The sequence below is a fragment of the Oncorhynchus keta genome, chromosome 7 (genome assembly GCF_023373465.1).
Source record: "Oncorhynchus keta strain PuntledgeMale-10-30-2019 chromosome 7, Oket_V2, whole genome shotgun sequence".
Lineage (NCBI taxonomy): Eukaryota > Metazoa > Chordata > Actinopteri > Salmoniformes > Salmonidae > Oncorhynchus > Oncorhynchus keta.
The window spans coordinates 18405862-18429234 of NC_068427.1; the positions used below are offsets into that span (position 1 = coordinate 18405862).

Consider the following 23373-nt stretch of genomic DNA (forward strand, 5'->3'; position numbering starts at 1 on the left):
CTGGAACCTGGGAAAACCTGGAAAACCAGCTGCGAGTAGCGTCATCTTCACTGCCAGCTGACAGCAAATGCCTCTTCAAGGATAAGCAGTTTCAGCCATCGCATTAGAGTTTGAACAATTAATCATAAAAACAACAACAACATTATTTACAATACTAACTTTTATTTAAATAGGACTAGCACTTTTCTAAATACTCAAGGACACAAGAAACATACAAGTCATATATAAACTGAAAAACCAATGTCAGTGATTAAAGTCACATTAAAACATGAATAAAGCAGAAAATAGCATAATATGGCCCCCAAATTAATTTATAAATATCCAAATGGCGCTTGATGGCAAAAATGTTCCCCACCCATGCTTTAGGCAGTTTCATATCTTAGTCCTTCCAACCTTGCAGTCATTCTGAATGCATGTTGTGGGTGAATAAAATGTCAAATGTTGGATATCCCCACTCTGGCTGAATTCTAATAGGATTTACACATCACTTTGCAAGCCATTATAATGTGAGTTTCATGCCTGAAAACTAGGCCCCCAAAATAAGGCCTAATTGTCACGCCTTGGTCATTGTATTTTGTGTTTTCGTTATATTTGTGGTCAGGCCAGGGTGTGACGGGTTTATGTTGTTGTATTTCGTATTGGGGTTTTTGTATTATTGGGATTGCGGCTGAGTAGGGGTGTTGTATGGGCTTGGCTGTATTTAGGTAGCCTGGGTTTCGCTGTGTATTTCGTGGGTGATTGTTCCTGTCTTTGTGTAGTTTCACCAGATAGGCTGTAATTAGGTTTCACGTTCCGTTTGTTGTTTTTGTATTTATGAGTTATTTCATGTATCGTTCCGTTTTCCTTCAATAAAGTCATGAGTAACTACCACGCTGCATTTCGGTCCGACTCTCTTTCGACAAACGAAGAACGACGTTACACTAATTAAGTACTTGTTATATTGTTATTTAATTTTAAAGATGACATATTAGTTTAAGATCACACTTGGTGAAGGACACAGGACTGAAAATTGACGAATGCAACAACCATGTCTCTTTCACTAACAAATACAGTCATGGGGGGTAACTCTACAATTCACTGAAAAGTCAAGGCACTGGGAAAAATGCAAATAAGACTTTACACTAATAAGTGTGTTTAATTTTACACTGAGAAGTGTGGACACGTATAGATACTGGACCAGTGTTACATTTAACACTCGAAAATGTACAGTTTATCACTTGATGGTTTCATTTCAGAGACACAAATAATCATGTTTTATTTGCAAAATGCTATATATCCACCTCACATTCAGAGAAATAAGAGAACATAAAGAGAAAGAGAAATACTGCTAGATTTTCCACAGTCAAATGTAACAAATAACTAGATTATTAATAACTATATTATTTATCAATATTTAAAAAATGTTTTTTAAAAATGACTTAATACAGTGTAATAAGATCTGTATGTAAAACATTTACATTTTAGTCATTTAACATTTTAGTCATTTAGCAGATGCTCTAATCCAGAGCGATTTACAGTAAGTGCATTCATCTTAAAATAGCTAGGTGAGACACCCACATATCACAGTCAAATAATCAGGATTTCAACATTTTTATTATGCAGAGCAATGGATACACTAAAATCTATTAATAAAAAGTCTGAGAACAGTACTATTTTACAAACACTTGAAGGTACCCATAACCAATCATTTCTGATAAAGAAAATAGACAAATGGGAAAAATTGGTGAACCTAGCGTGGTCCCGCTTCAAATTACATTCAGCTCATAAATGCTTCATAAAGACTCCATAAGAGCTACATCAATGTGTTACAATGCATCTGTGACCGTATGTCATGTTCTATAAAGGGTTCATAAATGTGGAGTAACTGTGTGACATAACCACCATTGTCAAGTGTGACATATCCCACCTATGTCAAATATGAGATAAACCTGTGCTTTATAAAGGGTGTCATATGTGCCTCTTAATAAAGGCTTTAGAAATCATATTAAATTGAGGCTTCACAAAGCATTTATAACCCTGTTATGCATCTTGATAGAGCATTGCAACACCAGGACGGTGTGTTAACACATAACTATTAGTCACTTTGGATAAATTGTACACATTCCATTACTCTAAGCCCTTTCTAGGATGGCCCAACCTCTTTCCCTCATGGGTGCCCAGCCAATATTGGACCTGACCTCAGCTTGACCCAAAATGCTGTGCTGCAGGATGACATACTCTAAAGTGCAATCATGCACAGCCAAAAAAACATTGGTTGGGCCCTTTAAAATCAGTATGTTTTGGGGGGGCCTAATTATGTGCAAGAGTGTGCAAAGCTGTCATCAAGGCAAAGGGTGGCTACTTTTAAGAATCTCAAATATACAATATATATATATATAATATATTTGCTTAATACTTTTTTGGTTACTGCATAATTCCATATGTCTTATTTCATAGTTATCCTACAATGTAGACAATTGTTTCTTTTTCATTAAGAAAAACCCTGGAATGAGCAGTTGTGTCCAAACTATTGACTGGTACTGTATGTGTTATGAATGACCAAAGATATCTGACTTTAAAATTAGTACAGTGTCATGTGATATAAAGTATTTATGGATGTGTTATGAATGACCAAAGGTGTCTCAATTCAAACAAAGTATTACAGGACACTACATAAAGTGTGAATAAATTAGTGAAAAACTGTTTGCTGAATTATGAATGTTCTCATGATCCACATATTACTGTAGGGTATGAGAGGTACTTAGATGGATTGATGGACCTGCAACGTGTGTGTGTGTGTGTGTGTGTGTGTGTGTGTGTGTGTGTGTGTGTGTGTGTGTGTGTGTGTGTGTGTGTGTGTGCGTGCGTGCGTGCGTGCGTGCGTGCGTGCATGTGCGCGTGCGCGTGTGTGTGTGTGTGTGTGTCAGAGCCGAGATGATTTGGAGAAGTCCAACCTGAGACTACCGCACCAGGTATACCTTTTCTGTTCTCATACTGGAGACCAGGGCTTGATTACAACCTGTTACAATGGTGCCAACATTTTGTGGCTGACCTTTCAGCGGTGGAGTGAGTGAATCATTTACATTTAAGTCATTTAGCAGACGCTCTTATCCAGAGCGACTTACAAATTGGTGCATTCACCTTATGAGATCCAGTGGAACAGTAACTTTACAATAGTGCATCTAAATCTTAAAAGGGGGGTGAGAAGGATTACTTATCCTATCCTAGGTATTCCTTAAAGAGGTGGGGTTTCAGGTGTCTCCGGAAGGTGGTGATTGACTCCAATGTCCTGGCGTCGTGAGGGAGTTTGTTCTGGAATGTGACTGGACCCAGCATCTCATGGTATGGCTTGTTATGTCAAAGACCTGACTGGGTCCAGCACCCCACGGTATGGCTTGTTATATTGTTATGTCAAAGACCTGACTGGGTCCAGCACCCCACGGTATGACTAGTTATATTGTTATGTCAAAGACCTGACTGGGTCCAGCACCCCACGGTATGACTAGTTATATTGTTATGTCAAAGACCTGACTGGGTCCAGAACCCCACGGTATGGCTTGTTATATTGTTTTGTCAAAGACCTGACTGGGTCCAGCACCCCACGGTATGGCTTGTTATATTGTTTTGTCAAAGACCTGACTGGGTCCAGCACCCCACGGTATGGCTTGTTATATTGTTATGTCAAAGACCTGACTGGGTCCAGCACCCCACGGTATGGCTTGTTATATTGTTATGTCAAAGACCTGACTGGGTCCAGCACCCCACGGTATGGCTTGTTATATTGTTATGTCAAAGACCTGACTGGGTCCAGCACCCCACGGTATGGCTTGTTATATTGTTATGTCAAAGACCTGACTGGGTCCAGCACCCCACGGTATGACTAGTTATATTGTTATGTCAAAGACCTGACTGGGTCCAGCACCCCACGGTATGGCTTGTTATATTGTTATGTCAAAGACCTGACTGGGTCCAGCACCCTGCGGTATGGCTAGTTATATTGTTGTGTGCGTGTTTGTGTACTGAGGAACATGTAACTTGGTTCCAGAAGAAAGACACTTTCAATTTCCTGATGTTGGGGACTTTCATTGGGGTAATTGGTGCCTGGTGTAATGTGACTAACATGACTTCTCTTTAGAGCAGGGGTGGGCGTCACAGTTTTGCCTCAGTCCCAGCTAACACACCTCTCCAATAATCACCTAATCATGATCTTAAGTTTAGAATAACATTTGATTAATCAGCTGTGTTTGTTAGGGATGGGGAAAACCATGTGACACCAATCAGGCCCTCCAGGACTGGAGTTGCCCACCCTTACTTTAGAGCCTATGTCATCTTGTAGCACAACATGTCACCATTTATAAAGCACATGTTTATGTCATATTCAACATAGTGGGTTATGTCATCTTTGTCATTGGTGATTATGACACAGGTATGGCACATTTATGAACGCTTTAAAAAGCATCATTCTAAATTGGTGCCGAATATATCCCTCTTCTCAATCTCAAACAGTCCTTTGAATGTCTTACGAAGGGATATATTGTTAGAATTGTTGGAGTCCGGGTTGGGAGGATGCGGGGGGAATGGGATGGGGAGTTGGGGGTGTAGGCCTATCTCTTTTTGTTTATTTTTCTTTACATGCCAAATTTCTTATTACAAAATCCTGTTTGATTAATGTGATAGTTTCTCTGTATGTATTTCTTACTTTTGTTTTATTTTGAGTGGCTGCTAACGGGTACATGTTATATAAAATGAAAATATGATTTGATATTGATATTGTACCTGTAAACCCCCCAACAATAACATTTTTTTTAAATGAATTGTTTGAGTCATGGTTATTCGTCTTGAAAACATACGACAACTGAATATTTATTTAGAATGTCCAACAATGATTTAATCATCCAAATGGCTTTTGCAGATAGTCTTTAACATAAAGCTAAGCATTTCACTCTTGGTATCTTAAGCTGGTTTGCTGATTAGATAACATGTTTCTGCAAACCTCTCAGTCTATACCCCAGCGGGCAGTTTTACCCTCAGAGATGTGTCATGAAGTAGCACTGCATATCTGAATCTAATCCAAGTTAACCATGGATGCATTCTGTAATCTCAGATAGAGTTCAGTGTGTCAAATCGGAGGGCCTGTAGTCCGGACCTCTGGCATTCTCTATGGGGGTGCCACAGGGTTCAATTCCCGGGTCGACTCTTTTCTCTGTATATATCAATGATGTTGCTCTTGCTGCTGGTGATTCTCTGATACACCTCTACGCAGACGACACCATTTTGCATACTTCTGGCTCTTCTTTGGACACTGTGCTAACAAACCTCCAAACGAGCTTCAACGCCATACAACACTCCTTCCGTGGCCTCCAACTGCTTTTAAATGCTAGTAAAACTAAGTGCATGCTTCAACCGTCCGCTGCCTGCATCCTCCCGCCTGACTGGCATCACTACTCTGGACGGTTCTGACTTAGAATATGTGGACAACTACAAATACCTAGGTGTCTGGTTAGACTGCAATCTCTCCTTCCAGACTCACATTACGCATATCCTATCCCAAATTAAATCTAGAATCGACTTCCTATTTCAAAACAAAGCCTCCTTCACTCATGCTGCCAAACAAACCCTCATAAAACGGACTATCCTACAGATCCTTGACTTCGGTGATGTCATTTACAAAATAGCCCCCAACACTCTACTCAGCAAACTGGATGTAGTCTATCACAGTGTCACCAAAGCCCCATATACTACCCACCACTGCGACATGTATGCTCTCGTTGGCTGGCCCTCATGTTCATCGCCAAACCCACTGGCTCCAGGTCATCTACAAGTATTTTCTTGGTAAAGCCCCGCATTATCTCAGCTCACTGGTCACCATAGCAACACCCACCCGTAGCACATGCTCCAGCAGGTATATTTCACTGGTCATCCCCAAAGCCAACACTTCCTTTGGCCGCCTTTCCATCCAGTTCTCTGCTACCAATGACTGGAACGAATTGCAAAAATCACTGAAGATGGAGTCTTATATCTCCCTCTCTCACTTTAAGCAACAGCTGTCAGAGCAGCTTACCGATCACCTGTACACAGCCAATATGTAGATAGCACACCCAACTACCTCATCCCCATATTATTACTTACCTTCTTGCTCTTTTGCACCCCAGAATCTCTACTTGCACATCATCATCTGCACATCTATCACTCCAGTGTTAATTCTAAATTATAATTATTTAGCCTTTATGGCCTATTTATTGCCTTACCTCCCTACTCTTTTACATTTGCACACACTGTACATAGATTTTCTATTGTGTTATTGACTGTACGTTTCCACAACTCTGTGTTGTTGTTTTTGTCGCACTGCTTTGCTTTATCTTGGCCAGGTTGCAGTTGTAAATGAGACCTTGTCTCAACTGGCCTACCTGGTTAAATAAAGATGAAATAAAATAAATAAATAAAACATCTGTAATGTATGTTTTATATTGTCATTGGACAGATCCATCCTTGGCTTTAGTCTCAGTTTGTAAAAGGTTGGAGTCAGCCCTTCCAGTACAGCTGGGGGATTTGGCACAGAGGACCATTAGTGTGTGACAGTGCAGCTGATAGTTTCCTGTCTGTTTCCAATTTGCACTTAGCCATAATTTTTTTTACAATCCCAGTTCCAGCATTTCCCTGGTGTAATGGCGTTTTAATTCCTAGCAGACTTGGGAGGCGGGCATCCATTCCCCTGGCTTGGATTTAGGGTCTCTAGAATAGTAGATAGCACAGCGCAGGATTAAGTGAAGTTTCCCATGACCATGTTTGTTGGGCTTTGAGTCGGAAGTAGGCCTTGGATATATTTTTGTTGGGAATTCTTTATGAAAGTGATTTTCTTTCTGTGCACACCGAGTTTATTGAGCATGCGTAGTGGTCACTGACCTCTGTCGTATTGTGAACAAAAACATTGAATTGTTTGCTGGATGTTGTTGAATACAAACAGCAGTTCTTGAATTCAAAACAGCAATTTTCTCCCAGTTATATTTCCGATTATCCTGGGTCAATTGCATTACAGTTTAATATAATTAGCCATGCAACTTGAAGTATAAAAATGTCCTACTCCTTTAGGCCATTAAGGGTATTTCTGCTCATTTACCCCTGCCACTCAAGTATAGCACTTCTCCCTTCCCATAGCACTTGAGGCTAAATAGGCATATTTAGCTAACATATTGTGATATAACAGTTGTATACACAATGGTGGCATGTGTGTCAGGAATGCTCACTCTTCCCTACTGTCTCACTAGAAAAGTCTGTTCCGGCTAAAAGCTAGCAACATTACTGCAAGGTTCAGCCAATGCATCATGCAGAACTCTGACTCTGCAAACATATCTGTACATCTATGTCTTGTTAATCGGATGGATTATTGCTTACAAGTGCTAGATGGGCTCCCCTCGGGTCTATGCATTAGACTCTGAATCCAGAGCAGACGTTTGTACAGACATTTCTTCTTGGCAACCACATTTGGTTAAGATTGAAATTCCCTCATCTTCCCTTGATTTTGAAAAGCACATTTGTTCGACCTGAGGGGCATGTGAACGTTTGAATTTGGTCTCTTAAACTATGCATCAGCCATGCTGCAACCCTTGAAGCATTACCATGTAGCTTTTAATATAAACTGCTCAAAAAAATAAAGGGAACACTAAAATAACACATCCTAGATCTGAATGAATGAAATATTCTTATTAAATACTTTTTTCTTTACATAGTTGAATGTGCTGACAACAAAATCACACAAAAATGATCAATGGAAATCAAATGTATCAATCCATGGAGGTCTGGATTTGGAGTCACACTCAAAATTAAAGTGGAAAACCACACTACAGGCTGATCCAACTTTGATGTCCTTACAACAAGTCAAAATGAGGCTCAGTAGTGTGTGTGGCCTTCACGTGCCTGTATGACCTCCCTACAATGCCTGGGCATGCCACTGATGAGGTGGGGGATGGTCTCCTGAGGGATCTCCTCCCAGACCTGACTAAAGCATCCGCCAACTCCTGGACAGTCTGTGATGCAACATGGCGTTTGTGGATTGAGCGAGACATGATATCCCAGATGTGCTCAATTGGATTCTTGTCTGGGGAACGGGCAGGCCAGTCTATAACATCAATGCCTTCCTCTTGCAGGAACTGTTGACACACTCCAGCCACATGAGGTCTAGCATTGTCTTGCATTAGGAGGAACCCAGGAGGAACCCAGGGCCAACCGCACCAGCATATGTTCTCACAAGGGGTCTGAGGATCTCATCTCGGTACCTAATGGCAGTCAGGCTACCTCTGGCGAGCACATGGGGGGATGTGTGGCCCCCCAAAGAAATGCCACCCCACACCATGACTGACCCACGGCCAAACCGGTCATGCTGGAGGATGTTGCAGGCAGCAGAACTTTCTCCACAGCGTCTCCAGACTCTGTCACGTCTGTCACGTGCTCAGTATGAACCTGCTTTCATCTGTGAAGAACACAGGGCGCCAGTGGCGAATTTGCCAATCTTGGTGTTCTCTGGCAAATGCCAAACGTCCTGCATGGTGTTGGACATCGGGCCCTCATACCACCCTCATGGAGTCTGTTTCTGACCGTTTGAGCAGACACATGCACATTTGTGGCCTGCTGGAGGTCATTTTTCAGGGCTCTGGCAGTGCTCCTCCTGCTCCTCCTTGCACAAAGGCGGAGGTAGCGGGCCTGCTGCTGGGTTGTTCCCCTCCTACGGCCTCCTCCACGTCTCCTGATGTACTGTCTCCTGGTAGCGTCTCCATGCTTTGGACACTACGCTGACAGACACAGCAAACCTTCTTGCCACAGCTCGCATTGATGTGCCATCCTGGATGAGCTGCACTACCTGAGCCACTTGTGTGGGTTGTAGACTTCGTCTCATGCTACCACTAGAGTGAAAGCACCACCAGCATTCAAAAGTGACCAAAACATCAGCCAGGAAGCATAGGAACTGAGAAGTGGTCTGTGGTCCCCACCTGCAGAACCACTCCTTTATTGGGGGTGTCTTGCCAATTGCCTGTAATTTCCAGCTGTTGTCTATTCCATTTGCACAACAGCATGTGCAATTTATTGTCAATCAGTGTTGCTTCCTAAGTGGACAGTTTGATTTCACAGAAGTGTGATTGACTTGGAGTTACATTGTGTTGTTTAAGTGTTCCCTTTATTTTTTTGAGCAGTGTAGTATTTCGTGGTCCTGACAAGACCCAATTCTACAAACACTTACATTATGTGTGCAGTACGTGGGATGTCCTGTCCAAACAAAGTGTCCGGGCAACGCTTCTAGATACTGATTGACATAGCATCCAAGACTCTGTGTTCTGATCCACCTGACAAAGCATTGTGTCCACTGTATGCATTGTGAATTTCAAAATGTAATTTACATGCAAACGATCTATGTGAATTTCAAAATACAAATAGAGCAATATAAAGACTTTTCTCAAAAATTGTTTGGAGTAGAAAATGTATTTAGCTGTTTATATATTTACAATATACAAATACATCAGGACTACAGGATCAGGACTAGAGGAGCAAATGGCAGCTGTACAAGAAATACGCCTCCAAGCCTGTAACGTCTGAACATATTAGAGATCAGGTGTTTCTTCACTCTTCCCCAGTCTCCTCTGGTCATCCTCTGGGATTGTGTTGACCTCGCTACTATCCACACTGGCCAATTTGAACTGAACTGGAGTACATGTGCATGCTCTGTGGCCATAAATACTGGTGATGGCACAGCACAGTCCACAGCTGCACTAAGGAGCCGATGTGATGTCCGTGGTTGGAAATAATCCCGTGAAGGCGCTCAATCGATTGCATAGGATTTAGGTAGAGCGCAGCAAATGGGTGTACATCTTCATATTGGAGGGAATGAGTGATGAATGAGGGATGGAGATGGAGGGATGATGTTGATTGCTGAAGTGAGAAAATGTGGATCGGTATTTTAATGGGCTTTTTTCCTCTTAGCAGCTCGATAGCCATTAAAGAGTGAATCGTCTGACATGCCGAAAAATAAGATGGACGGTTTCGGCTGGTGTTGGATGGTCATCTGTCTCCTACTGTGCACTCCCACTGATGTAAGAATTGACTCTCTTTACTCTCTCTTTTTCTTTCTCTCTGTGTCTGTCTGTGTTTCTGTCGCTTTCTCTGTCCCTCACACACACACACATACAAACGCACGCACACACATATGTGCAGGACCACATAAGTGCAGAGAAATGCTCTTTTCATGTCGACTGTCTCATTGGTGGGTTAATACACCGTATAAGATACTGTGTATGTTTACATTTTTAAAAGGCATGCCCACTAATAGAACGCCACCATTTGCTGGGAAAAAATGGTGTTTGTATCCTTTTTAATTCTAGTGAATTATCTATGCAGAAAATCTCAATAACTTAGGTGAACGTTTATATTGATGAATATTCAATAAAGTGCATGTGAGATTGGCAAGGGGTCAATATGATGGCATATAGGTCCAGACACTGGTAGGTTAACATGCATTAACTTGTTAACTGATTCTTGTCACTATTGTCCCCATCCATTTATCCCTCTCTGGGGGACTGATCTGTACAACAAAGAGCAGGACAAACTTAAAATCATTGAATACAAAGCAGTGTATCCTGCTTTTGCGTCCAGTGATCACCTCATGATTCAGCAATAGAACACCCACAATTTTGTTATTTTGGCATGACATTTTGTTAAGACTTGCAATTTTACATTGCCCCATGGTATTTGGGTTCACATTGGGTGATTTGACATGTCTTTGTACACCATTTACTTTGTTTAATTTTCCATGGAGCTCACATGGATTTAAAGGGAGTCTCTCGGCTCTACATTACGGCCTCTTCCTGTGTCCTAAATGAAGATATGGTGACTGAGCGTTTTTTAATCGGTCCCCCGTTGAGTTCAAATATAGAATTCAGACACAACCCTGTGTGTAGACACATTTAAAAAATATACTGTGTTGTTTAGCTATTTGCTTACAGCCAAATGAGTCGACAAACTAATGATGGAGATGACAGACAATCTATATACAGTCCAGTTAATTTAGCTTAAGATGACTTCTATCAAATATGAATGAGGCCTTTTTGATTTTGTGATTAGCAAAAATGTTAAATTAATAATGTTTATTAATTCCACTTAAGCTTTGCATTTATATGATTCATATGATTTTCTGCTATTAACTTGATACTGTTCCCTTGGATATTCTATATTTATTCTGTCGTGTGATGCCATGTAATGCTATGTGGGATGTTATGTTATGTAATGCACTGGGTTCTCTTACTTGTAGATCTTTGTTGTGGCTAGCCCAGAGGTGAACGAGACCCAGGAGTACGTACCGGTGAATGTCTACCACGACACAGACGTCACCAGGAAAAAGATTGTGACCGCCCAGTTTGAGTGCTACCAGAAAATCATGAAAGATAACGACCACAACAAAATAGGTAAAATGATCAAAAATGCATGACCTGTGTACAGGCACCACTGTCATTGGCATAGTGGGTCATGGTAAATTATTATTTGTGTGAGGGAAATTGATCGTCTGAATCCCAAATAGGGAAAAGTTGTCTTATAGCAAAATGAGGTTGCTACATTGACATACTTATTTTTTATTTATTGTAGAAAATTCTGAAGCTAGTACCACTCATTGTGAATGACAACATCCTCAACCGATTAGGTAGGATAACTTGATTATCGAGTGCTTGTGCTCTTGTATGAGTTTGAATCCTAAGTGGGTTCGATTCATGTTACACAAGCACTCGAGCTGAGCAACTGATGTCCAACGAGGAGGTATTTCATAGGGAGAAAAAAAGTGTGTGTAGTTCATGGCTGACAAGGTTTGATAATCCCACCAGTCTTATTTGTATCCAGGGAATTAACATGAGCCAATCGGACGGTGAGGAGAGAAAAGGTGCTGAGGGACTGAGAGGAATGCCAATATATCAGTGCTGCAGTAATTTGGTGTCATTTACACAAGGGGCTTTAATCAGCCTCTTATTTGGATGCTAATCTGCTAGTGTTGTGTCTGATTAGCTTTAGGCTTGAGTGATATACCATTTATACCATATACCTGGGTATTTAAAGATACCGACTGTATGATTTTCAATACATTTTCATTTTATTTAACCTTTATTTAACTAGGCTATGTACAGGTGCAGTGATCTGTGAGTTGCTCTGACAGCTTGTGCTTAAAGTTAGTGAGGGAGATATGAGTCTCCAGCGTCAGTGATTTTAGCAGTTCATTCCAGTCATTGGCAGCAGAGAACTGGAAGGAAAGGTGGCCAAATTAGGATTTGGCTTTGGGGGATGACCAGTGAAATATACCTGCTAGAGCATCCAATTTGCTGAGTAGAGTGTTGGAGGCTATTTTGTAAATGACGTCGCCGAAGTCAAGGATCGGTAGGATAGTCAGTTTTACAAGGGTATGTTTGGCAACATGAGTGAAGGATGCTTTGTTTGAGAAATAGGAAGCCGATTCTAGATTGTTTATTGGAGATGCTTAATGTGAGTCTGGAAGGACAGTTTACAGTCTAGCCAGACACCTAGGTATTTATAGATGTCCACATATTCTAAGTCAGAACCGTCCAAAGTAGTGATGCTGAACAGGCGGGCAGGTGTTGGAAGCAATTGGTTGAAGAGCATGCATTTAGTTTTCCTTGCATTTTAGAGCAGTTGGAGGCCAGGGAAGGAGAGTTGTATGGCATTGAAGCTCGTCTGGCGGTTAGTTAACACAGTGTCCAAAGAAGGGCCAGAAGTATACAGAATGGTATCGTCTGCGTAGAGGTGGATCAGAGAATCACCAGCAGCAAGAGAGACATCATTGATGTTTACAGAGAAAAGTGTCAGCCCAAGAATTGAACCCTGTGGCACCCCCATAGAGACTGCCAGAGGTCCGGACAATAGGCCCTCCAATTTGACACACTGAACTCTGTCTGAGAAGTAGTTGGTGTACCAGGCCAGGCAGTCATTTGAGAAACCAAGGCTGTTGAGTCTGGCGATAAGAATGTGGTGATTGACAGAGTCGAAAGCCTTGGCCAGGTTTATGAATACAGCTGCACACTATTGTCTCTTATCGATGGAGTTTATGATACTGTTTAGGACCTTGAGCTTGGCTGTGGTGCACCCATGACCAGCTCGGAAACCAGACTGCATAGCGGAGAAGGTACGATGGGATTGGAAATGGTTGGTGATCTGTTTGTTAACTTGGCTTTCGAAGACCTTAGAAGACCTTAGAAATGCAGGACAGGATAGATATAGGTCTGTTGCAGTTTGGGTCTAGAGCATCTCTCCCTTTGAAGAGGGGGATGACCGTGGCAGCTTTCCAATCTTTGAGGATCTCAGGAACGAAAGAGAGGTTGAACAGGCTAGTAATTGGAGTTGCAGCAATTTCGGATGATCATTTTAGAAAGAGAGGTTCCAGAGTTTCTAGCCCTACTTATTTGTAGGGGTCCAGATTTTTCAGCTCTTTCAGAACATCAGCTATCTGGATTTGCGTGAAGGAGAAATGGGGGAGGCTTGGGCAAGTTGCTGTGGGCGGTGCAGGGCTGTTGACCAGGGTAGGGGTGGCCAGGTGGAAAGCATGGCCATCCGTAGAAAAATGCTTCTTGAAATTCTCAATTATCGTGGATTTATCAGTGGTGACATTGTTTCCTAGCCTCAGTGCAGTGGGCAGCTGGGAGGAGGTGCTCTTATTCTCTATGGACTTTACAGTGTCCCAGAGTTTACGTCTCTACAATCTAGCATGGGTAGGATGGTCATCTGAATCAGGGTTAGTTTGGCAGCTGGGGTGAAAGAGGAGCGATTACAATAGGGGAAACCAAGTCTGGACTTAGTTTTAGCCTGCAGCTTTGATATGTGCTGAGAGAAAGACAGTGTACCGTCTAGCCATACTCCCAAACACTTGTATGAGGTGACTACCTCAAGCTCTAAACCCTCAGAGGTAGTAATCACACAAGTGTGGAGAGGGGCATTCTTTTTACCAAACCACATGACCATTGTTTTGTAGGTGTTCAGAACAAGGTTAAGGGCAGAGAAAACCTGTTGGACACTAAGCAAGCTTTGTTGTAGAGCGTTTAACACAACATCCGGGGAGGGGTTAGCTGAGTATGTTATATCTAAGTCAGGGCTCCAGCTATGCATCTGGTTTGCTAACTTGCCAGCTAAGTGGCGAGATGTCAAGATCAACAGCAGAGACATTCAACCCCCTCCTGATCCCTGGTGCAGTGGTGTAAAGTACTTAAGTAAAATACTCTTAAGTACTATTCAAGTAGCGTTTTGGGTTTTCTGCACCTTACTCAAAAAATGTTTTTATTACTTTTACTTTTACTTCACTACATTCCTAAAGAAAATAATCAACATTTTACTCCATACATGTTCCCTGACACCCAAAAGTACTCCTTACATTTTGAATACTGAGCAGGACAGGAAAATTGTTAAATTCACACACTTATCAAGAGAATACGTGGTCATCCCTACTGCCTCTGATCTGGCGGACTCACTAAACACAAATGCAAAATTGGTAGATTTATGTCTCAGTGTTGGAGTGTGCCCCTGGCTATCCTTTAATTTGAAAAACATTAAAATGGTGCTGCCAGCTTTGCTTAATATAAGGAATTTGAAGTGATTTATATTTTCTTTTACTTTTGATACTGAAGTAAATTTGGGCAATTACATCTACTTTTGATACTTAAGTATATTTAGAACCAAATACTTTTAGACTTTTACTCAAATAGTATTTTACTGGGTGAATTTAACTTTTACTTGAGTAACTTTCTATAAAGGTATCAGTACTTTTACATAAGTATCCCAATTTTGTACTTTTTCCACTACTGCCCTGGGGCCGAAATTATATATATTTTTAAAATAGTGCCCCTTGTCTACACTTCCGGTAATACTGTATACTGTACAGAAATGGTATGACGGTAGGGTCATCTGGATACTGCCCAATCCTAATTAGCATTCAGTCACACCAGCAATCAGCTAGGGGATGTTCGCTTGGAGTCTTGGCTAATTAGCAGTCCTATCACACTTATAATCAGTATTTAATTTTAGGGTAACCCTACAGGTGTAATACCAAAACTTTTTAAAGACCCTAAACATACTTAACTGACTATTTCAAACAAAACGTTTGGAGATATTTGGGGAAGTATATTTGCCACTTTTCTTTTTTCAATAATGCTTTTGACTTTAGTGTTATATTGATTTATTAAAATGTTTGTGTGGGTGGATGCTACAGTAGGAGGTATGACACATTTTCTTCAGTAGAAGGCCCAATCTTTGTCAGGGAAATGTTTTCTAAAATAAGTCTCCCCATCAAGAGCAACGTCTAGCTCTTCTATTATTTCAAGCGTTATTGTCACCACATGCCAGGGGATTGTGAATTTCAATCCAAAGCTTTAAAACCCACATCCCACCCTGTTGTCAAAAACAAAGTCTGAAACTCCCGACTATTAGATAAAAGTGAAGAAAAGTAAATAGTGAGACAAGCAGGGGTATTTTTGTTTTTTCAAATTCAAACCCAAGAAAGGGCATTTGTATTCCTTTCTGATTCAATGTTGTTCCCTAAGATTGATTTTAGTCAACTGGACTTTTTGGTGGATGGAAGACAGTATCAGGAAGCAGTTCTATATTTAGAAATCAGTCTGATGTGAGATGTTTCATTATCTGGGTTTTCCACAGTAATATCTCATTGCCACCATACAATTAGGGGCTTAGTCAGAATCAATAGTTGTTAATGCGTTCGTTTTGTACATAACAAACTGATAAGTAGACAAAAAACCACAAAGACATTAGCAAAAAGATATGTCAGAAGATGTCTCCAATAACATCCTTATTTAATGTCAACAAACAACATTAAAAGATTTCATATACACATATACAGCCTGAATTCAAAATGTATTAAATATATGTATTGTGTCGCCAATGTACACACAATAGCCCATAATGAAAAAGTGAAACATAACATAACACATAACACAGTTAATTGCTTTGGCACATTTTTTACAGTATTACTTAATTAAGTGCCTTGTTGAAAACAGGATATTTGGAATATTTTTTTTTATTATGCTTCCTTCATTTTACTGTCAATTAGGTTATTATTGTGGAGTAACTACAATATTGTTGATCCATCCTCAGTTTCCTCCTGTCATTAAACTCTGTAAATGTTCTAAAGTCACTATTGGGTGGTTTCCTTCCTCTCCGGGAACTGAGTGAAAGGATGCCTGTATCTTTGTAGTGACCGGGAGTATTGATACACCATCCAAAGTGTAATTAATAACTTCACCATGCTCAAAGGGGATTTACTGTATACTTTTTTTTACCCATCCAATAGGTTCCCTTTTTTGCGATCCATTGGAAAATCTTGTTGATCTTTGTGGTTAAATCTACGTTTGAAATTCACTGCTCGACTGAGAGACCTTCAAAACAAATCCAATTGTATTAGTCACATGCACCGAATACGAGCCCCTAACCAACAATGCATTTTTAAAAAAGATGGATAAGAAAAATAAATAAAAGTACAAGTAATTAAAGAGCAGCAGTAAAATACCAATAGCGAGACTATATATTGTAACAGAGGGGGTACCGGTTCAGAGTCAATGTGCGGAGGGGGGGTGGTTAGTTGGGGTAATATGTAAAGTGACTATGCATAGATGGTAACAACAGAGAGTAGCAGCAGTGTAAAAGAAGGGGGGACAATGCAAATAATCTGGGATGCCATTTGATTAGATGTTCAGGAGTCTTATGGCTTGGGGATAGAAGCCTCTTGGACCTAGACTTGGCACTCCGGTATCGCTTGCCATGCGGTAGCAGAGAGAACAGTCTATGACTAGGGTGGCTGGAGTCTTTGACAATCTGTAGGGCCTTCCTCTGACACCGCCTGGTATAGAGGTCCTGGATGGCAGGAAGCTTGGCCCCAGTGATGTAGTGGGCCGTTTGTACTACACTCTGTCGTGCCTTGTGGTCGGAGCCGAGCAGTTGCCATACCAGGCAGTGATGCAACCAGTCAGGATGCTCTCGATGGTCCAGCTGTAGAACCTTTTGAGGATCTCAGGACCCATGCCAAAACTTTTCAGTCTCCTGAGGGGGAATAGGTTTTTTTGTGCCTGTTGAGGGAGAGATTGTTGTCCTGGCACCACACGGCCAGGTCTCTGACCTCCTCCTCGTCGTTGTCTGTGATCACTGTTGCGTCATCGGCAAACTTGATGATGGTGTTGGAGTCATGCCTGGCCATGCAGTCATGAGTGAACATGGAGTACAGGAGGAGACTGAGCACACACCCCTGAGGGGCCCCTGTGTTGAGGATCAGCGTGGAAGATGTGTTGTTACCTATCCTTACCACCTGTGGGCGGCCCGTCAGCAAGTCCAGGATCCAGTTGCAGAGGGAGGTGTTTAGTCCCAGGATCCTTAGTTTATTGATGAGCTTTGAGGGCACCATGGTCTTGAACACTGAGCTGTAGTTAATGAATAGCATTCTCACATAGGTGTTCCTTTTGTCCAGGTGTGAAAAGGCAGTGTGGAGTGCAATGGAGATTGCATTATCTGTGGATCTGTTATTGCGGCATGAAAACTGGAGTGGGTCTAGGGTTTCTGGGACAATGGTATTGATGTGAGCCATGGGCAGCCTTTCAAAGCACTTCATAGCTACAGATGTGAGTGCTACGGGTCAATAGTCATTTAAGCAGTTCCTGGGCACAGGCACTATGGTGTTCTGCTAAAAACATCTTGGTATTACAAACTTGGACAGGGAAAGGTTGAAAATGTCAGTGAAAACACTTGCCAGTTGGTAAGAGCATGCTCGCAGTAGACGTCCTGGTAATCCGTCTTGCCCCGCGGCCTTGTGAATGTTGACCTGTTTAAAGGTCTTACTCACATCGGCTGCGGAGAGCGTGATGACACAGTCTTCCAGAACAGCTGGTGCTCTCATGCATGTTTCAGTGTTCTTTGTCTCGAATCGTGCATAGAAGTAGTTTAGTTCATCTGGTTGGCTTGTGTCACTGGGCAGCTCTCGGCTGTGCTTCCCTTTGTAGTCTTGAATGGTTTGCAAGCCCTGCCACATCCGACGAGCATCAGAGCCGGTTGAGTGTGATTCGATCTTAGTCCTGTATTGATTCTTTGCCTGTCTGATGGTTCGTCGCAGGGCATAGCAATATTTCTTATAAGCTTAGGGGTTGGAGTCCCGTTCCTTGAAAGCGGCAGCTCTAGCCTTTAGCTCAGTGCGGATGTTGCCTGTAATCCATGGCTTCTGGTTGAGGTATGTACGTACGGTCACTGTGGGGACGACATCATCGATGCACTTATTGATGAAGCCAATGACAGATGTGATGTACTCCTCAATGTCATTGGAGGAATCCCGGAACATATTCCAGTCTGTGCTAGCAAAACAGTCCTGTATCTTAGCATCTGCTTCATCTGACCACTTTTTTATTGATCTAGTCACTGGTGTTTCCTGATTTAATTTTTGCTTGTAATCAGGAGGATAGAATTATGGTCAGATTTGCCAAATGGAGGGTGAGGGAAAGCTTTGTATGCACCTCTGTGTGTGGAGTAAAGGTGGTCCAGAGATGTATTCCCTCTGGTTGCACATTTAACATGCTAATAGAAATTTGGTAAAACGGATTTAAGTTTCCCTGCATTAAAGTCCCCTGCTACTAGGAGTGCCGCCTCTGGGTGAGCGTTTTCTTGTTTGCTTATGGGGGAATACAGCTCATTCAATGCTGTCTTAGTGCCCTTGATGGTATGTAAACATCTACGAAAAATACAGATGAAATCTCTAGGTAGATAGTGTGGTCTACAGCTTATCATGAGATATTCTACCTCAGACGAGCAATAGCTTGAGACTTCCTTAGATATTGTGCACCAGACGTTATTTATAAAAATCCATAGTCTGCCGCACTTTGTCTTACCAGACGCCGCTGTTCTATCCTGCTTGTACATCGTATAACCAGCCAGCAACATGTTGATAGTGTCGTCGTTCAGCCACGACTCCGTGAAGCATAAGATACCACAGTTTTGAATGTCCCGTTGGTAGCTTAATCTTCCGCATAGATCATATATTTTACTCTCCAAAGATTGCACGTTTGCTAGCAGAATGGAAGGAAGTGGAGGTTCGCCTACGAATTCTCAGAAGGGAGCCCGCCTTCTGGCCCTTTTTTCTCTGCCTCCTCTTCACACAAGTCACGAGGATCTGGGCCTGTTCCCGAGAAAGCAGTATGTAATTCGCGTTGGCCTCGTCAGACTCGTTAAAGGAGAAAAAGGATTATGCCGGCCAGTGTTGAGTAATCGCAGTCCTGATGTCCAGAATTTCTTTTCGGTCATAAGAGACGGTAGCGGTACAAAATAAGTAAAAAAATAAGTTACAAAAACATCACCAATAAACAAACAAAAAACATAATCAGTTGGGGACATGTAAAACTTCAGCCTTCTTCTCCGGCGCCATTGTTGACCTTACAAATAATCCTATGTGTGGGGTACAGAGATGAGGCAGTCATGGAAAAATCATGTTAAACACTTTTATTGCACACGGATTGAGTCCATGCAATTTATTAGGTGACTTGTTAAGCAAATTATTACTCCTGAACTTATGTTTGCCAAAACAAAATGGTTGAATAGTTATTGACTCAAGATATTTCAGCTTTTCATTTTTTATTCCACTTTGACATTATGGGGAATTGTCTGTAGGCCAGTGACAAAAACAATCCAAATTTAATTGATTTTTAATTCAGACTGTAACACAACAACATGTTGAAAAAGTCCAGGGATGTGAATTGTATGTACTTACATCACATATTGATTTAAACTGCGTATTGGGTTGACCTGCTTCGGTGAACCACAGTGTTGATTAGTGTAACAGACAGTGTCAGTGACCTCACCTCTCAGTGCTCCTGCTTTATTTGAACAGGTTTCTTCTCTGATGGTTTCTATGCTGCAGGACCAGTGTGTAACCGGACTTGGGATGGGTGGCTGTGCTGGGACGACACAGAGGCAGGCTTCACTTCAGAGCAGTACTGCCCTGACTACTTCCAGGACTTTGACCCCTCAGGTAACCTCCGAAGCCCACGGATGGCTGCTATCAATGTAATTGTATGCATCATTTCCAATTTCCCATATATAGTTTTTTGTAAATATGTATTAATTAAAGATATTTTCCTTTTTTATTATTTTCCTCTAACCCTACCACCCCTCCCCTGATTGGAGTAAACTAATGGACAACAATACTTAGGCGTCCACTTCCAGCGTATACATACTACATACATTTCACGGACAGTATATTTTACATTAGTTATCTTTTGTTTGTTTTTAGTCCCAGCCTACAGCTACCCTCAACCCCTCCCATCTATCTCTGAAGACCATCCATTTTTCCATTGTGCTGTGATGTTTCATAGAAGTTCTGAAGCTTGTATTTCTCATAGTTTCTACAGATTGTAAATTTAAGATAAACACCTTTGCTAAGAGTATTATTATATTACTGATCGATTGACTATTATTATCAAATCACCCAGCAGTGCTATTTGCAGAGTTGGCTAAATGTTTATTTTTGTCAGCTATTCCTGAACCTGCGATCAAAAACAAGTTACATATGAGCAGTACCGAAACAAGTGATCTAATGATTCTGTCTCTTCTTTTTTATTTATCACAATTGTGACCGACCTGCTTTGATTAGGTCTAATGTAGCAAAATTTGAAATTGTGTTATATCATACACTGCATTTGAGAAACAATGGGAAAGTAATTCGGCTTTGAAAGTTGATAAACTTGTAACCTCACTTTTGAGAAAATGGCCTTTGAATGATTTCGTACCTACAGGAGAGGTCTTTGTCTACACCCATTCAGCATCGTTCACACCCTCTTAAGCTTTATACCCACCCATCTCTTTAAGGGTTAATCTGAGCGTTCTGTCCCAACAACAACAGTCAAGCACCCAAGCTAACTGGCTAATGTTAGCTAGCTTACTAGCAACTTCCAGACACAAATAAGAGAACAGCTCACTGACCATTTTACTCGCCCTAGCAGAGCTGGTTAGGCTGTTTTTGTGGTATCCACAACATTGGTGACTGCAACTGTGCTGCTGGCAACAATTTTTATTTTGCCAATGTTTACTGCCACCGACCATATTCAACGGGTATTTGAGCTTTCATAAATTCCTCAGTTATTCTGCACTCTGGCAGTCAGACGACAGTGCTCTGAAAAATCAGAGTACATAGCCAGAGCGAATTTACCAGCTGGCTGTCAACAGTTGTCGCAGTGACATTCTAATGAAATGGTTACTTGCATAGTGGAGTCTTTTGTTAAGACATGTAGCGAGCTAGGTAAACAACAAACCATAATCCCAACTCATGACGTTACAGCCCTGTATGAATCTGCAGGGAGCTAACCAATCAGGTTCAATATTAGCTAGCTAAAATTAGGCTGTAACTAGCAAAAGCAAATTGTGCTGAGATACGAATAATAAGATCATACACGTAATTTTAGCCAGTGAGCCAGCCAGCTAACTTTAGCTAACTAGCTAACTGTACAATTTAACTTGAAATGAAAATTGCTTTCTGTTAAAATTAGAAATTTGCAATATCTGAAAATGTAGCTCTCTAGACTATTTTACCCGTGCCCTGAAATCGGAGTAGATAGCCAGAGCGAATTTACCAGCTATGTAGACAGGTCTGGTAGCGTAAATCATATCTAATTTGGCTAACTTTCTATTAAAATATATTGTAGTGAAATCATTTCTTTCTTTCGGTATATATATACTGAGTACTTCACAGTTGGAACATTTGATTGGTAAACTACACGGTAATGTAAAGGTTGTATTCTTTTTTTATTGTATTGTATTTCAAAATGTTGTTTGGTGAATCATGGATGACTCCATCATTTGTAACAAGTTTCTGTAAATAGTTTTCCGTTCGATGTTGAAGAGAAAAAAATATTGGTGCATTTTTCCCTATTTTCCACCCAGTTGGCTTTATTTTTAGAATATATTACACTTGATCTTTCATGAATAAATTGCTCCATTTCTTTTAGTTTTTCCTCAAACTTATTCTGTGCCTTCTGCGTCATGTTCTGTCTTACAATACTTCTAAAATTGCAGACTCAGGGTGTTCCAGTTCAGTGGTACCAAGTAGATATGCTGTACTAATAAACCTCAGGATTTTGTTCTAGCCCAGCACTAGCACATCTGTTTCAAATTATAATCTAATCATGGTCATAAATCTGGATCACGACCAGTTTTAATCAGTGTGTTAGTGCTGGGCTGGAACAAAGGCCTGCACACCATGTCAAATCAAATCACATTTTATTTGTCACATGCTTTGTAATCCACAGGTGTAGACGAACAATGAAAGGCTTACTTACAGGTCCTTTTCCAACAATGCAGGGTTAAAGATAAAGATAAAAATAAATACATTGAAATAGTGACGCAAGGAATAAATACACAGTGAATAACGAATACCAATAAAGAGTAAAAATAAAGAGTAAATCTAACATGGCTATATACTGGGATTACTCGTACCGAGTTAATTTGCAGAGGTACCATCACTCATTCATATCCTTATGTACATATTCTTTATCCCCTTACACTGTGTATAAGACAGTAGTTTTGGAATTGTTAGTTAGATTACTTGTTGGTTATCACTGCATTGTCGGAACTAGAAGCACAAGCATTTCGCTACACTCGCATTAACATCTGCTAACCATGTGTATGTGACAAATAAAATTTGATTTGATTTGATTTAGTATACTTTGGAGTGGTGTGCGATGTGCACGTCTACAGAGCCTGGCCAGGTGGCCGCTTCATCGGCCACTTCTGTGGCATCATTGTTTTGGATCACCTACTGGAATTAGCTCCATTGTCCTGGGTGGTGGTCCGAACAGAGGATCTACTTCGGGAAAGTCGTATTCCTGGTCGTAATGTTGGTAAATTGACGTTGCTCTTATATCCAATAGTTATTCCCGGCTGTATGTAATAAGACTTAAGACTTCCTGGGGTAACAATGTAAGAAGTAATAGATAAAAATAACTAAATATTGCCTAGGTTCCTAAGAACTCGAAGTGTGTGTACATAGAGTCAGTGCAGGAGAGTTTGTGCAAAAAAAAGTGTATGTGTGTGTTGGAGTGTCAGTGTAGTATGTGTGAGTGTGTGGGTCGAGTCCAGTGTGTGTGCATAGAGTCAATGCCAGAGAGTTAGTGCAAGAACGGGTCAATGCAGGTAGTCTGTGTAGCCATCTGATTAGCTATTTAGCAGTGGGTGTAGAAACTGTTCACAGTCCCAGACTTGGTGCACTGTTTTTTAAATTTAACTAGGCAGTTCAAACAAGAACACATTCTTATTTACAATGTCGGCCTACCCCGGCCAAACCCTAACTACGCTGGGCCAATTGGGTGTCGCCCTATTGAACTCCCAATC

At 41.2% G+C, this 23373-nt stretch overlaps 1 protein-coding gene across 4 annotated transcripts in view; it reads left to right on the plus strand.

Annotated features, from left to right (window-relative positions):
* The window catches only part of LOC118386115 (calcitonin gene-related peptide type 1 receptor), a 58115-nt gene that overhangs the window by 23113 nt on the left and 11629 nt on the right, over positions 1–23373 (plus strand). Inside the window, exons 2-4 of one of the 4 annotated variants that reach the window (XM_035773548.2) lie at positions 9952–10058; positions 11273–11426; positions 19880–20020. In XM_035773548.2, coding sequence (XP_035629441.1) covers positions 9984–10058; positions 11273–11426; positions 19880–20020 — 370 coding nt within the window. In that variant the 5' untranslated portion in view covers positions 9952–9983. Of the gene's footprint in view, positions 1–9948; positions 10059–11272; positions 11427–19879; positions 20021–23373 lie in introns of all 4 variants that reach the window. The other 3 variants (XM_035773547.2, XM_035773549.2, XM_035773550.2) reach the window with 3 other exon arrangements.